The sequence below is a fragment of the Scylla paramamosain genome, chromosome 1 (assembly GCF_035594125.1).
Source record: "Scylla paramamosain isolate STU-SP2022 chromosome 1, ASM3559412v1, whole genome shotgun sequence".
NCBI classification, from domain to species: domain Eukaryota; kingdom Metazoa; phylum Arthropoda; class Malacostraca; order Decapoda; family Portunidae; genus Scylla; species Scylla paramamosain.
Window position 1 is genome coordinate 31282501 of NC_087151.1, and position 17692 is coordinate 31300192.

The window sequence follows — 17692 nt, forward strand, 5'->3', positions numbered from 1 at the left end:
ATCTATGAGTGTGGTCTATGTTCAGTTCAGTTGTGGTCCTTGGACACAGCCTCCACCATTGCTACCAGACACAAGCACCAGACTATAAGGACATGAGTGATGAAGGAAAGTCTTGTATGTATCAGTGAAGGTAGGAGACAGCACACTGTCTTGACACTTTATTCAAAGCCAGGTTTCACTCAGAATATCAGTAAAGTTAGCCAGGTTTTACTCAGAATATCAGTAAAGCTTCCTTTAGAATAACTCATCTGCCTGATCAATAAAACAAAAATATATGTCAACACATAATGAAAAATATTGATCTTGAAGAAGCAATGAAAAGACATCAAACATTGCTCAGTTATTTGATGACAATGTATTTGACACAGACCTAAAAATAGTTCCCCCTTTAAAGCTAAAGTTAACCATATTTGTCATTCAGTACATGTAATGGCTGAAATACCCCAGGTGGGGGAGGCAGCCAGCCAGCCACTTCACAGTTATGTTCTCACTCACACACCTATCCTGTCAATCACTCATTCACTTCTTTATCCAGGCATTCACTAATCTCTTACTACCCTTATTTCCTTACATATGATCTCACTGATCTGTTTATTCACTTCTTCCCTTTCACACACACACACACACACACACACACACTTGCTGCTGTAGCTTGCACTGTGACTCCAAAATGCAATGATGCACAAGAGGAATTGCCACAGGTAAAGGTTCCACAAAAATCACAACAGTTACCACTTAATCTTACATTAAACTATTTATAGTGTACACATTACACTTTTGCCAATGGAATTTCATATAAAAGGTTGTTCTTGTATTGATGTTAACTGCTAAGCCTCAAATAAAAATATAGACCTCAGACATTTCACCTGCCACACCTAAACTCATGCCAGCAAGCAGGTGTCCTCATATGAATATAATAGATTTGCACTTATCAGTTTCATGCCAGCACCTGCAGCCTCTCCCCCAAGGCTTGGCCAGAGCTTGAGTTCTCCTGTGCTTAGCACACAGCTTCCTCAGTTGCCCCCTGTTGTGATGCAACACTCAGCAGTAAATAATGTAGACACAATGAAGGGCCACTAGAACACTGCATGTGCCCAGGGACCACTGACAGAGTATCTGGATTACACCTGACAAAGTTCTTTTAGAATAAAAACACTAACAAAATTACATAAGACAACATAAAGCAGGAAAGTTTATGGATTTCAGGATCATAACCCAAAGTATTGTCTAGAGAGATTATGTATGGGTCATGGAGTAAAAACATACTGAATCAGCTACTGATAACAAAGGCTCAACGACAGGAAGTATACATTTTGCACGTGTAATCACACAATGGACACGAGTATTACATATCAGCATAATGCACAACGAGATGCTCTTCCAAGACTACCATCCGGGATGGTATACAAGAACACTTAGGTATAGGTATGTGAAAATATAATTTATAATACCTGCACATCATTTGTATAAAGTATATTACTGATTAGATAATACTGACAAGGTCACAGTAAGGACATGGAGCCCAGGGCAGCAGCAGGGGCAAGTCAAGGATGTTCAACACTGGTGTTGTGTGGCTCCTGATCTCTTGTTTCAAAGAGTACCCACTGTCAACCAACAAAAGTTACACTTGGCCTTGCAGCTCCTTGGCTTCTCCACACTTCCAGCACAGCCCCTATCAGCACCCAGTTACAACACCACAACTGCACATTCCACAGTTACAACTGCACATTCCTGAGCCCATTACCAGCAGGACAGCAGGATGTTCCATCTTCCCCATAAGCACAAGGTAACACTACATGGGGAGGCCATTTAGTGTGCTTACGCTATGAAGCAACATCAATGGATACACTGCTCCTCTTGGACCAAATTGACATGCAGACAGCACTGGAGCCATCTAATTTTTTCTCATGTAATTTCTGCAAATGACCAATGTCACAAGTATTTACAGCAAACTATCACCACAAGGGGAAGCAGGGATGGTCCCTGAGGTCCACAAGACTATAGTGTAGGATAACTGTTACGTCCCTATTGCACCACTAACGCTGCGAGCGCGCCTGGTGAGGGTGGGATCCCCAGATTCCAGAGATATCCCGTGGTAAGACTTGTGTCTCGAGTCCTGTGACCACCAATTCTGTAATCTGAAAAACCGTGGTCGCTGGCTGCCTTCCTTCTTTTGTAAGATTTTTGGGAGATACTTACCAAGCTGCCTCAAAAAAATTGATGGTTCACTCTCTGTGACCTGAGGAATAAGGGCTTCTGGGCCAAGCTCCACAGGGGAGGTAGGAGAGAAAAGGCCTTCCTCAGGACTGCTGTGCATAGGGCCACATGCACTGCCATTGGAAAGCAGAGAAGTTGGTGTCTGTGCATCACTTTGAATGATGCCAGATGCATCAGTGATCTCCATAGCCTGGTTGCTCAATCTTCCAGAGACAACTTGGCTCACTGCCTCATCATTCACTGAAGCTGCTTCAGTGCCATCCTGGCTAGGCTGGCTTATACCATTGCAGGGTGAGTCATGCAATGTCTCTATTGAGGCTGTTGGAGCTAAAGGAAAAGTACCAGAGTAAGCCACACAAGATGAGGATTCTTCTTGTTTACTGTTGTGTTCTTTGTTGGTGTCAGTGGAGACAGAACCTGTCAGTGATGAGTCACTTAGGGGTTGAACAGTGGTATTCACAGTTTCAGGTTCAGAAAAACTGTGCATGTTGTTAATTTCTTTTGGTTTCAGAACATCCCAAACATGCACTGTTGCCTCAGAATCACTCCTTGTTGGTGGCTCCTCATACTGGTCAGGCCCTAGAGACCACCTGTGATGGTCGTCATTTACTGATGAATCAGCTGCATCATCCATCTCTGTTTGTGGTGGTGGCAAGGAAGCAACAGAGTAGGTGAGACATGGTTGCTGGTCAGTTTGTGATAGGTTATTGTTTAGGTTATTGTTATGTAAAGTTTCATGAGAAGTGAGCATGTGACTGTGGTGAGTGGTTGGTACACAGAGTGCTACTGAGGAAGGAAACAAGGACTGTGAAGTTTCATCTGTTGTATCATGAGTATCTTTGGTTAAGGTTGATTTTCCATGGCTGATGAGAGTGGTGGCTTGTGGGCGGTGGGATAAAAAGTCATTTGTATGGGCACCCATGGAAGAGGGTGTAGTGAAGGCCGGGGAAGAAGGGAAGGAGACGGAAGTGGACAGAGCCTTGTAGGAGTCCCAGGGACCAAAGCTGCCCAGAGTGGAAGACCGTGACCTGATGCCGTCCATCGGGGAACCAGAGACGGGGCTGTTGTGGGAGCGGGGTGTGTGAAGGTTGGTGAGGCAAGTGTCATTCATGTTGATGCGGTGCACAGTGGAGTGGTGGTGGAGTGAAGCCACACTGCGATTGAGCATCACGTCAGGGTCCACTGGGCGGCACAGGACATGGTGCAGGATGAAGGACTTGAGGGCAGCTCGGAAGTCCTGCAGAGAAAAGACATACCAAACATTTCAATTTCACTTGACAACTCACAATTGTTTAAACATATTGGAATACTACAGAACATTTCCTGGTACCTTGAATTCCCTAAAACAAACATCTCAGGGAGGAGATATCTGTTTGCTCACATTTCATCAGTGAAAAAACCTAAGTGTAGTGAGTGAGACATGAACCTTGGCTTTTATAGTGTGTATTTACCTAGTTGTATCTACCTAGTTGTATTCTACAAGGCACGAGCCAAAGCTCATTTTGTCCTGTCTCCATACTAATATTTATCCAATTTCTCTTTAAACATGTGTACACTGTTTGCCAAAACCACCTCTTTCTTCAAATCATTCCAGATTTCAATAGTATGATACAGGAAGCTGTATTTCTTGATGTCACTCAAGCATCCACTCTTCTTTATTCTCTCCCCCATGCTCCCTCGTTCATTTCTCTCTCTCCTCCATCTGTGGTACCAAGTAATTTCTGTCTTTTTTTTTCTATACTGTTTACTAATTTGTACATTGTTATCAGGTCACCTCTTTCTCTTCTCTCTTGTAGTGTTGGTAATCCCATCTCTTCAAGTCTTTCTTCATAGCTTAAGTCTTTCAATTCTGGTACCATCTTTATCACTATCCTCTGTATTCTTCCCAGTTTCCACATATCTTTTTTTTCTATGTGGAATCCAAACTACTGCTGCATATTCCAATTTAGGTTGTATCATGCTCATTATAATTTTCTTCATCATTTCTTTATCTAAATAGTTAAACGCCACCCTAATGTTTGTTAACAAGCTGTATGTAGAGCTGAATATTCTGTTTATGTGCATTTCAGGTGATAGTGTGTCCTGGATCATTACCCCTAAATCTTTTTCTTCATGGAGCCCATTATTTCTCCTCCTATTTTGTAATTCCATGAAGGTCTCTTTTTACTTTTTCCTATTTCCAACACATGGCATTTTCTGGCATTAAATTCTAGTTTCCATCTTTGGCTCCATGCATGTATCTTGTCAATATCCTTTTGTAACTCCTTGTAGTAATTTTCATCATTTATTATTTTCACTATTTTTGCATCATCAGCAAAAAAAGGTTTATATAACTATTTAGATCCTCTGTCATATAATTTACATATATTTGAAACATAATAGGTGCCAACAGAGATCCTTGCGGTACTCCACTTGTCACTTCACACCAGCTTGAATTAGTGTCTCTGATTACTGTTCTCATTTCCCTCCCTTGTAAATAATCATCCATTCAGTTCAATGTTGCTCCCTGTAGTCCTCCTTCATTCTCTAACTTCCACATAAGACTTTAGTGGGGAACTTTATCAAATGCTTTTCTTTTTGAGATCCAGGTATACTGCATCAATCCATCTGTCCCTCTCTTGCACTCCATCTATTACATTCATATAGAAGCTAAGTAGATTTGTGACACAGGATCTCCTCCTGAATCCAAATTGCTTTCCTGTAATTATCTTTTCATCTTCTAAATATTGCACCTATCTATCTTTAATTACTATTTCACAGAGCTTGCTTACAATACTTGTTAGTGACACTGGTCTGTAATTTAATGGTTCCATTTTATTTCCCCCTTTGTAAATTGGAACTATGTTAGCTCTTTTCCATTCACTTGGTACTTTTCCTTCTTTCAATGAGCTGTTAATTATATCCCCGTATGGGTTCCTCCATTTGTCCTCTGCATTCTTTTAATATCCATTTACTTGATCCAGCTTTTCCAGCAGTTTCTTGATTTCTTGTCTCTTTACTTGCATCTTCTGTATTCCCTCATTCTGTGATACCACTTTGTGCCACAAAATCAGTTCCCTTTGTAAACACAGATTGAAAATTCTCATTCATTAGTTCATTCATCTCCTCAGTAGTTTCATAAATTCTTCCTTCTCTTTTTAACTTGTTTATGTCATCCCTAAGTTTCACTTTTCCATTTACACGTCTGAAGAAGAGTTTAGGCTCTTCCTTGCATTTTCATACTATGTTACTTTCAAAATTTCTCTTTTTCTCTTATTATACCATATTCATTCCTTGCCTTTCTGTATTCTCCCCTAGTATTTGTGTTCAGTTTTCTCATCATTTTCCTCTATGCTGTCCTTTTTCATTGGTGCTTCTACACACCTGGCATTATACTATTCATGTTACAAAATTTTCACTTTATAACCTGGTACGAACTATACTTACTCAAAAATATCTCATATTTTTCTTGCACTATTTTACCTTCAAATAGCTCTTTCTAGTTAATTTTTCCATAAAATTTATTAAGCTCTGCAAAGTTTGCCTTAGCATAGTTCTGTCTCCCAATTCTAAATTGTTCATTCCTGTGGAACAGTTTCCTCCTGCACTACTATTTCTATTGTCACATGATCACTTCTTCCCAGTGGACTCAATGTATACTTGGCCTATTTTCTGGAATTTTTGTAAACACCAAGTCCAACTGTGATGGTTCTTCTTCTCTTCTGCATCTTGTAGGCTCATTCACCCATTGTCTCATTGTATTCACCATCATGGTATGCATGAGTTTTCACTCCATGACCTGACATTTTCTTTCACTTCCATCTCCTCTCAGTTAATTCCTTTAATGTTGAAGTTGTCTACTAAGAGCACTTTTCCTTATCATTTCCTCTATGCTATTTCTTGTTTCTAGTTGCATAGTTTTATATCTACTGGTCTCCCATGCATTAGTTTTTGGTGGTATGTACATCACAACAACTTTCCTTTTTCCACTTCCTTTGACCTTAATCAAAACACTCAAAGTTTCTGCCATTCCATCACTATATTCCACTTCCTCAACAACAATATCCACTTCCTCAACTTTTACCAATATCATCACTCCTCCTCCTCCTCCTCCCTTTCCTTTTCTGTCTCCCTTCCATGTGCTATAACTTTTCTTTGCAAATCTTATCTTTATTTCCTCTTTTAGTTTGGTTTCCATTAAACATAGCACGTCTGGTTCATTGTTCTTTAGGTAGTCTTTAAGTTCCAACAGGCTCGACACCAAACCATCTATATTTGTATACATAATTTTTTAAGCTTCTGCTTGGTGATCTTCTATGGCATCTTTGTGCCACTATTTCCTCACTTTCATGTTCACAACTTTCTAAATGAATCTCCTCACTTGTTCCTGTGTTCTCTCCTCATTTTTTGATTGGGCCTCTACTCTCAACTCTTTCAGTTTACTTCTCTCTTCTTCATTCACGTCTCTTTTTATTCATGTTCCCCCTCATTCCTTCTACTCTTGCCAATTTTCCTGTTCCTTGTAACACATGTTCCGCTGTTGTTTGTGACATGAATCTTATTTTCATTGGTCTTGTTCCATTTTCATTGTACTTTCCAATCCTATAAAACTCTTCAATATGTTCAACTATCTCCTCTCCTTCCTCACCACTTTTGGTATAATTTCCTTAGCCCTTTTTGCCTCTTCTTTCTCTCTAGCTACTTTCAAGGGTAGGTTCTTCTTGACTCCAAATACCACCCCACACATCTTTCTCTGTACTGTGTCTCTCAGAAGATTACTTTTTTCCTTTATCATTTTAATCACTTGCTTTTCCATGTCCTTATTGTGTTCCTGTTGTTGTTGCCTTATCATCTCCTCCATATCCACCTTTTGTTGTTGTTCTCTCTCTTCTTTCCAACTTTTGACTTCCTCTGTCACTAATTCTTTTACCTTTCCAACCTCAACCTCTCTCTCTCTTGTAAAGTTTTCTTTAACTCCTCATTCTCTTCCTTAAGTTTCTTGATTTCTTCACAGTACTTCTTGTTTAGGTCCACTATTTTTGTCACCTCTTCTCTCAGTTCTTTGTTTTATTTTTCTCTCTCCATTTTCCCTCTTCTTCATCTCTGTTATATCATTCGATATATTTTTTACATTGTCACCACCTCTCTCTCTCTCTCTCTCTCTCTTCCTTCCATGTCTTTATTATCACTGCTAAGTTACATATTTCTTCTCTTACTTTCACATTTTCATTTTTTTTTTTTTTGTGTGTGCTATAGGGATATATTATACAGGTGAAAATATGTGAAACTAATGTGGTCGTCAATTGATAAGCAAAAGAATTTCAAGCTACAATACTTGATTCAATGATCACCAGTGGGTTGTAGCTTTGCAGCTTACCCTTGACACAAGACAAATCCTACTTTCGAGAGGCTTTTAAAGGCCTGAAAAGGTGTCTTCAATGTATAGCCTACTGCCTACATACGAGTATGTAACCCCTGCTTGAAAAGGGCCTCAAGATAATACGTTACCCTCATTTACACTCACCCTACTCTCTTCCTTTTGTCACTCCTCCCACCCAGTTCTACACTACTCTACTCTTCCGTATGTTATTCCCTCATTCGTATAATGTTGCTCTCATCCACTTTCATCACCTTACTCTCTCTTATGTTGTTGCCTTCATCCCCTTCTCATCTCCTTACTCTCCCCCTGTCACTCACGTACATGCATGTGGTAGGCGTAGAGGAAGGGATTGATGGCAGAGTTGAGGTGCGTGAGAGTGATGGTGAAGAACATAACGCCGCTGGATGCTGTGCAGTGCTTACAGAACGCCTGCACGCAGTTGATGGTGTACAGTGGAAACCAGCTGATCATGAAGAACAACACGATGATACTGAGACTCTTAGCAGCCTTTACTTCACGCCGGTTGGGATGAGCCATCTGTAATACCGGGAGATGATGAGTAAGGGAAGTGACACATCGAAGAGAGGACCGAAGAAGGAGGGATGTTGAGGGCCAGGAAAGGGTGAAGAGTCAAGGTAACATGATAAAATAGAATGGTTTTACAACACCTCAGGCAACTGTGACGCATCAACGGCCTCAGTAAGGAAGGACAGGGGAAACAGGCCTCGTGGGTGGGGCAAGGTGACGGTGTAAGGTAACAGAGGTCGTGAATGAGACTGACCGGCGCTCAACTAACGGGGTGAGATGGTCCTCAAGGGGATGATTCGGGACCACCGGGGAAATCAGTGAGGCATGAGCACGTCAACGGAGAAGAAAAGTGTAGTAAGGAGCACCCCACTGGGAGCCAGAACATGCCGGAGGTTTTGAAACATTTGAGAGAGAGAGAGAGAGAGAGAGAATGGCGGGGATAAGACAGAAAAAAGAGCAATCAGGATAAAGTATAAACAAACATTTATTCAATCATTTATAATAAGCAATGCGGATATTGATTAGTGTAGTACGTATTGTTTATGATAAAAAAAAAAAAGTTCTGCAGGCAAGATGGTTACACAAATATTAGACAGACTAAAAAAAACTGACATACCATTACACAAGCATATATACATACATACATACATACAAACAAACAATTTCTATCATAGTAATGTCAGGAAAACAGTGAAGGAAGGAACCATATCACAGTGATGGAAGCGAAATGAGATGAGCATTTGACCATTATCTCCTTAGAGTTCACTGACCACCACCATCACAAACAACCATCACAGCTATTACGAGTACTACTGTTTCTCCTACTATCCTCCTCCTCCTCCTCCTCCTACTACTACTACTACTAGTAATAATAATAATAATAATAATAATAATAACAGGAATACAAAAACAATGAACAATAACGGTAACAACGCCAGCTTTATTGAACCATGCAAGGTAAGCACACAGCAAGAGTAAAAAGTAAATAAATAAAAAAATAAATAAATAAAAACCACAAATGAACGTATACAACACACCTTCAATAACAAATCGTACAAGATCAATTTAAATATAAGAAAACACACGGGGAGCACAATGCAAACAGTAGCTATTACATTCTCTTGTTGCAGGAGAAATGAGGAACACCAGCCTGGGACCGTATTTTGCAACCTTCCAGCATCTTATTTTCACTACTTTTAACAGGCTATAGTGAAAGATGCTGGGTATTTTAAAGATGATTTCATGATTTTAGTGGTATTTTAGCCAAGTTTCTGCATTATTTATGTGGAAAACACCCATGAAAATTCTTTGGTCTTCGAATATAGGCCTTGAGAGCTTAAAATATTCTAAAATGTTTTACAGGCTCTAATGGAAGTTATTGGCCATTTTAAAAGTGATTTCATGACTTGGGTGAAATTTTAACAAAGTATCTGTACTATTCACGCAAAGAAACACCCATGAAAATTCTTTGGTCTTAGAAAATAGTTTTTAACGCAAGCCTATAAGAGTTTCAAATACTGATCCCATGAGGCTTGAATAAAGAAGTGCTAGAGACGTTGACTTGACATGATTCCGAACGAGTCCAAAAGGATGTCAAGGACTTTACATTCAAGAAGAGAAAAAAGAAATGGGTCTGTGTCCTTGATATTCAAAGGGAGAGTCTTGTAATGTTCTTGGTGTGCAGTTTTTGCCTGAATGAGGCCACGTAGGTCCTTAGAGAGAGAGAGAGAGAGAGAGAGAGAGAGAGAGAGAGAGAGAGAGAGAGAGAGAGAGAGAGAGAGAGAGAGAGAGAGATTAGGTAAAAGAAAAGTTTCTACACCAAAAAAGCCACATTCTCAAAAACGAACAAAGTCAAGAGGTTCATCCCTCGCCACCTCCCTCTCTCCTCCTCTCTTCCTTCTGGATTCTGGTCACTGAAAGTCTGGGAGGGGAAGAGAGAGAGAGAGAGAGAGAGAGAGAGAGAGAGAGAGAGAGAGAGAGAGAGAGAGAGAGAGAGAGAGAGAGAGAGAGAGAGAGAGAGAGAGAGAGAGAGAGAGAGAGAGAGAGAGAGAGAGAGAGAAAGGGGGGATGGGAGAGGAGGGAGGGAGGGACGGCAGCTGATGGTCAGAAAAGCACGAAAACCCTCAACTCTGGAGATAAGAGAGGAAGGAAAACACACAATTGAAAATAGAAAAAAAGTTTCGACAATTGAGTTCAGCAGGCAGAGGGTGAGGGCGGGAGAGAGCAGGAGAAGGGAGGGAGGCAGGGAGGCAGGGAAGGAGGAAGGGAGATAAGAGAATTAATCCAACCAACCGTGCTCTCAGTGACTGTTGTGGTCATCCCATGAAAATAATCTTGGCAGTTTGTGGAGCTGCGACGACTGTGGCGACTGTGTGGTGATTGTGGCGGCGGCGGTCGTGGCTCATTCACTCATCTTCAAAAACTCAACCCCACATGACTACAGTTGTACCATAATTAAATTTAAACTGATACTCCCCTCCCTCGCTCGTTTCCCCTTCATGTTTTCATTGATATAATTAGCTGACGTTTTATATCTTTCCTATGTAAATGGTAATTATTTTACTTTGATTTGCATTTCACTCGCTTACAATTGTATTTCCTTTTTATTTCTAATGCGTTCAAGTTTTGATGTTTGATCTATGTTTTACTTATTTTTTGTTCCCATCACAAACGCTGATAACTGTACCATGTTTTTGTGGTATATATATATATATATATATATATATATATATATATATATATATATATATATATATATATATATATATATATATATATATATATATATATATATATATTTTTTTTTTTTTTTATATTTATTTTTTTTTTTTTTTTTATTTATTTTTTTCGTTTATTTCATTATTAAGTTTACTTTTATCTTTACGTATTCCTGTGCATTTTGGAAGCGGGTCATGGGGGGTCACGGGACCTGAGTGATGTGGCGTGTCGCTGACAGCATAACTACACTACTCATTCTCTTCCTCCTCTTACAGACTCTTGCTCAATAATTGAATGCTGGCCTCTTTCTTCTACTACCGTAACCACTCGCAACACACGTTCTCCTTCCTTCTCCTTTTTCTTCCTGCTGCTATTCTCCAGCATGTAATACGTTCAGGTCACGCGCGCACCTGCGGTGTCAACTTTCATCATTTAACGAGATCGTAAGTTCACACAGCGGCGCAGTTTCTTGGCAATTATTCCCTTCACCTGACCACCACCACCACCACCACCACCAGCACCTCCTGTATCAGGTGGTTAGTGCTTGTCCCCAAAATTTATCGCTTCCCTTAATGCCCCAAGAGATCGATCGAGACTCCACCCATCCCAACTCCATGCCTTGCCTCCTATAACCGCCTCCCCTCCCACCGGATGAGATGTAACTGCCGCGTCTTTACATTTTTCACTCCTTCCTGGCAGCTTGATTACTCATCGCGGGACCTAACTGGATGGCACAGGGCAGCTAGGCCAGAAGGAAACACAGATAGCGAGCGAAGAGAGGTGAAAACTTGACGCCTCCATCGACATCTCAGTTCACGCACTCACAGGATCTTGCAATAGAGGGTTTCTTATTCCTTTCCCTCAACGGCGAGGCTTCCCTCCTCTCTTCGGACAACCGGCGTGGCTACATACAGACGAGGGCCATCGAATATTCCTAAGACTTCACGGAAACTCTACCCTGCTGGGAACCACGACCGCCACCACCAAGGATCGCGCCGTCCGCAATGTTCACTAACCTGATAGAGGACGTAGGAGAGGGTGCTTCCCCGCCGGGAATGAACCCCGCTGCTCCGACGGGAATGTCCTTCACTATTTCGGCGTGAGTGAGCTTCGCTGCCCCGCCGGTGAAAGCTCATCACGCCCTCATGTCCACTTTTACGTCTTTCGCGCGGCAAGAGTTTCCCTGGCTCTTCGCTGTGGGAGGAAGGCAAGCGCGAGGCGTTCTTCTCGGGTGTCTCAAAGTCAATCGTGATGCTTGGAGTCCTGGAGCGGCCGAGAAGAGGCTGGTGGTCCAAGATCAAATGTGCTGCGCCTCGTGTCTCCGCGTCCTTGGCTTTATCCTCGCCGCTCCCAGCTTTGCTCCCACTTCCGTCGTCCTGTGCGGTCTCGTCGTCGTTGTTTTCATCTTGAGAACACGAATCTATTTCCTTCAAGCTGCTCCTCCTCCCTTCCTTGCCGTGGAGATGGAGGAAGTACTGGTGAAGGCCGTCGTTGTGGAGGTGGCGGCGGTGATGCGGACGATGATGTGGACTGAGCTGGAGGTCGGCATGCTCGAGGAGGGGTGAGTGTTGGAGTGCTGAAGGAGACGCGGGTTTATACTGACCGTACCTGGGGCTCCTTGGTATTTGCAGCTAAATTAGGAAGAAACAAGCGAAGAAGGAGGAAGAGAAGAGACAGAGAGAGGAAGGGAGAAGAGAAGAAATGTATCAGGAACACATGAAGGAAAGTCTAAAAAAAAAAAAAAAATTAAAATGTACAAAAGCAGCAGCGACACCAGCAGTGAGTGAAAACCAGCAGCGGACACGCGGTGGAAACGAAACACGTGGACATCAGAACCTACGAGTATGTGGCATGGAGAGCGACAGAGAAGCGACCGCGATAGTGACTAGTGAGTTTTAGCCATTAGTCACCCCCCCCACACACACACACACACATACACGCATAGAATCAGGCCGGACAGTACCTGGTTGAGGTTGGTATTGGTGCTGGCTCGGTGGGGATCATATCTGGACGACTCGCTCACCTGCCCACGACTCTGGCTGCGGAAAATATACGACCGTTGCCTTTGACTGCACTGTGTCCCTACCGAGGCTGTGTCCCCCTGCGGCTCCTGGGCGGCGATCTGACGTAGCTGCGGGAGGAGGCGATGAGAGAGCCATGTTGTAAGTTTGAAAAAATGCTACCAGTGAGATATCTTGAGAGTAAACTTTTACGTAAGGCGTTTAGGTGTGTAGTGAGCACCTGTTGGCCTGTGCTGGTGGGTTATAAAGGTTACAGAGGCTTTACAAAGAAGGGGTATTACAGGTTACGGGTGCTTACAGGGCAGGGAGCTTTATAGGGCGAGGAAATAAGGATTTAAAGGGATGGATACGTGTTTATAGGAGTGGGAGGGGATGACTTCAGGATTCAAAATACTGTAAATGGACCGATGAATACTACAAAATAGTGAAAGCTATAATAATAATAACAATAATAATAATAATAATAATAATAATAATAATAATAATAATAATAATAATAGTAATAACAATAATAATAATAATAATAATAATAGTCTCATGATATCACAGACAGCTGTAGAAGGAAGAGCAAACAAAATGCGTGAGGGCTGGTGGGTGAGGTGGTGTGGGGGGGGTGAAGGGTGCTGCTGCAAGGGCGTGGGTGTGAGCGTGGATGACGGAGAGGGGTGGAGGTGGGGTGGTAATACTCATTCTCCCTCAAAATGGTTGCCTCATGCTCATGGAGAGAAAGCGAGTGGGGAAAACAGAATAAAAGAAGGGAGGGTGAAGTGATACACAAGAATAAAGAGGTGAGAAAAGTGAAGAATAAAGAATGGAAACAAAATGGACAGTGAGAGGATGAGATGATAAAAACGAGAGGCGAAGGAAGGGGAGAAGAAAAGGGAGGGATGGAGAGAAGAAATAAAAGAAAGTGTGAGGAGGGGACGGAGAGAGAGAGAGAGAGAGAGAGAGAGAGAGAGAGAGAGAGAGAGAGAGAGAGAGAGAGAGAGAGAGAGAGAGAGAGAGAGAGAGAGAGAGAGAGAGAGAGAGAGAGAGAGAGAGAGAGAGAGAGAGAGAGAGAGAGAGAGAGAGAGAGAGAGAGAGAGAGAGAGGGGGGAGACAGGAAAGAGACAAGATGAGACGAGGTTTTCAGGAAGCCTCACCATGCAAAGGGACACAAGAGGAGGATGTGCTGGGAAGGAGGGAAGATAAGGACGAAAGGAGACGAGCAGGGCAAGGAGAGAGGCACGAGGCTGGCAGGCGTGTTAGGTGGGATGTTGTGGGTCCCGTGATGCAGAGGGAAGGGGGAGAGGGAGACGGGTTGCTGTAGGGAGTGTAGTACAATGCAACAAGATCCTTTTATCGTCACTACCATCACCATCATCATCACCACCACCACCACCACCACCATCAATACTGTTGGGACTAGGAGCGCCATTACTTCCAGCAATCAGTACTGCCCGTCACTGGTATGTACTGTAATATGTCACTGCTGCTGGTGTGTACTGCCTGCTCTTGCTACTGCTGCGGCGACTCCTGCTGCTGCCGCCATGGTCATTACCACTACCACCACCACAGCCACAACCACCGCCACTACTACCATTGCCACCACAACAACCACTACTACTACCAACAATAACAACGACAACAATAACCATTAGTAATGTCACTATCAACAACATTCCTAGCAAAACAACAACAACTGCACCAACAACATTCACAATACCACCAATACCATAACAACAACACTATTCATAACAACACCAACAACAATAGCACCATCACCAACAGAAACGACTAATTACAAGAACAAAACAACGAAACAAACAAATAAAAAGTAAATATCACCATCATACATAACATCATCATCATCATCATCACCATCACCACCACCATCACCACCACCACCTCGGGTAATACTCAGGTTATTAAAGTTCTGGTCTCCTTTTAAAAGTCACCTGCTTACTTTACACATCACACACACACTCTCTCTCTCTCTCTCTCTCTCTCTTGATAACACTGTCACCTCCTGAAAGCCCCACTGGCCGCGGCACTCAACACGAGGCAGCTGCTTTGAAGTGACTGATAGTACGTGACGTATTGCAAGACGCCGATATGGATAGAGGGAATGAAGTGATCTGGTAGCGATTCTTGAAAAACAAAAACAACTACTATTACGACTATTATTATTACAAGAACAAAAAACAACAACAACAACAACAACAACTACTACTACTACTACTACTACTACTACTACTACTACTATATCAGATTAGGCAAGAGAAAAAGGTTAAAAATAGAAAAAAAGATTGCTGAAATGCCGTTCCTAAAAAAAAAACAGGGGTAGAAGAACCGAGAGAGGTCAATTTGGCTACTACTACTACTACTACTACTACTACAACGCATATAACTAAAACGTTCAGCTTCTGTCCTGCCCTTGACATTTAAAAAGGCGTGAGGAAGCTTGCACCCTGTAAGTCTGGTCTGGTGGGAATCATGCAGCTCTCCAACTTGCCAGGACGCATCGAGGTCATGGTCACTTCATCCCAGGGCGAGGTCAAAAGATGCATTACTTTTGACATAAGAAGGAAACACTAAAACCTGCAGCCATGAAATTACTACTAATTACTGTTACAACTGATGTTGCCGGTGTTCTGCTGCTGTTACTACTACTACTACTACTACTACTACTACTACTACTACTAAACCTGGTGTGATCTTAGTCTCCCTGCTGCGGCTGATCCTGCTGTTGTTACTGCTGCTAATACCTTTACTGTTTTGGCGCTGCAACTGTCACTTCTCTTTCAATTAGTTTCTACTAGGACACTTCTCTATATTGACAAACAACGACAACAACAACAACTTACATGAATGGTGGTGGGGGAGGTGAACAAAACAAAACAAACCAAAACAAAACAAAAACGTTATCAGCACAGCAGGAACCTCAGAACAACAACAACAACAACAAAACAGGAGCCACTCAATGCAAAACAAACTAACGGAGAAAAAGAAGAACGTGTAAACCATAAACTGCCAACAACAACAACAACAACAGCAACAACAACAACAGCAACAGCAACAACAACAACAATAACAACACTTGAAGCCCCAAAAGAGCCATGGAAGGGGAACAAAAGGTTACACACTTAAAAGAGATGACAGAGTAACAGCAACAGAAGTACCATCACGGAAGACCAGAAAGTAAAATTGTAGAGGGGACAACAATGGCCAGGTAACGGGATATGGAGAGAGAGAGAGAGAGAGAGAGAGAGAGAGAGAGAGAGAGAGAGAGAGAGAGAGAGAGAGAGAGAGAGAGAGAGAGAGAGAGAGAGAGAGAGAGAGAGAGAGAGAGAGAGAGAGAGAGAGAGACTACGGAGAAAGGAAAAGCAAAATAATAAAAAAAATAACGTTAAAAAAGAGGACTACACCAAAACTTTTCATTGTATTGCGTAGGCAAAGAGATTGACGGACGGAAGGACGGACGAACACACACACACACACACACACACACACACACACACACACACACACACACACACACACGCGCGCGGTTAGGGAAAGACATAAGCATCCAGACAGACATAAAAGACAGACGAAAAGAAACGGATGAGAGAGAAAAAAAGACAAAATAAAGGCGCACACACACACACACACACACACACACACACACACACACACACACACACACACACACCTTCCCACACTGTGTTGTATATGGTAGGGACAAGAGGAGAAGGAGGAGGAGGAGGAGGAGGAGGAGGAGGAGGAGGAGGAGGAGGAGGAGGAGGAGGAGGAGGAAGAGGATATGCTGTGAGGGAGGAAGGAAGGACAGGACAGCGGGAGGACCTTTACTCCTGATTGGTTAATTCTCATGACGCAGGACACGAGAGTCTCTGCTATTGGCTGAAGGGGCTGTGACGTATTACCTGTGAAGCCTCGTCATTGGCGAACGTTAAGGCGTAGAAACATTGCGATTGGTGAAGATGATGACGAAGATGGTGATGATGGTGACAATAGTGGTGGGATGATGGTTAAGACGTAAAAGACCAGAAAATGTGATGAAATAACGACACACACACACACACACACACACACACACACACACACACACACACACACACACACACACAGGAATGAAAAAAAAGTAGAAACTCGAAAATCCCGAAAGTGGGGTGATTGAATTACTGTGGTTAGCTCGGAAAATTGTGTGATTGGCTGATATACTTCCTCGTTGTTCTCTGACTGGTCGAGATGTAGAGCCTGTGGTGCACAACATTCCGTTTTCCTTTTTACTTCTGCTTATCTATGTATGTATGTATGTATGTATGTATGTATGTATGTATGTATGTATGCATGTATTTATTTATGCATGTATGTATGTATATGTCTGTTTCCCTATCTATATATCTATCTATCAGTTTACCTATATATGTATCTATGTATTTATGTATGTATGTATGTATGTATGTATCTATCTATCTATTTATCTATCTATCTATCTATTGTTTTGCAGAAGCGTATGTGATGAGGATGAAGGTGATCAAAGCAATTCGTTTAGGTTTACTCGTCCTCTTGTTACGGTGAATACTGTGGTTGGACAGACAGACAGAGACACTGTGACAAACGGATAGATAAATACAGGTGGAGAGAGGGAACAGAAGTATGCAGAAAACAAACAGACAAACAGACGGACCGGCAGGCAGACGGACGGACGGACAGATAGACGAACGAACAGACGCAATGAAAAGCAGAAACACAAAGACAGCCAGACAAACAGACGGACACGAAAGCCGGAAACATACCACTGACAATCAAACAGACACAAGGACAGGCACACACACACACACACACACACACACACACACACACA

General features: G+C 42.4%; 1 protein-coding gene across 3 annotated transcripts in view; it reads right to left on the reverse strand.

Annotated features, from left to right (window-relative positions):
* Window positions 1-145: 145 nt before the first annotated feature.
* The window catches only part of LOC135103617 (uncharacterized), a 67334-nt gene continuing 49787 nt past the window's right edge, over window positions 146-17692 (reverse strand). For 2 of the 3 annotated variants that reach the window (XM_064010106.1, XM_064010113.1), the window contains 4 exons: window positions 12786-12953; window positions 11839-12453; window positions 7898-8113; window positions 146-3454 (listed from right to left, as the gene is read on the reverse strand). In XM_064010106.1, the coding sequence (XP_063866176.1) occupies window positions 2018-3454; window positions 7898-8113; window positions 11839-12453; window positions 12786-12953 (2436 nt within the window). In that variant the 3' untranslated portion in view covers window positions 146-2017. The remainder of the gene's footprint in view (window positions 3455-7897; window positions 8114-11838; window positions 12454-12785; window positions 12954-17692) is intronic. The other variant, XM_064010123.1, reaches the window with a different exon arrangement.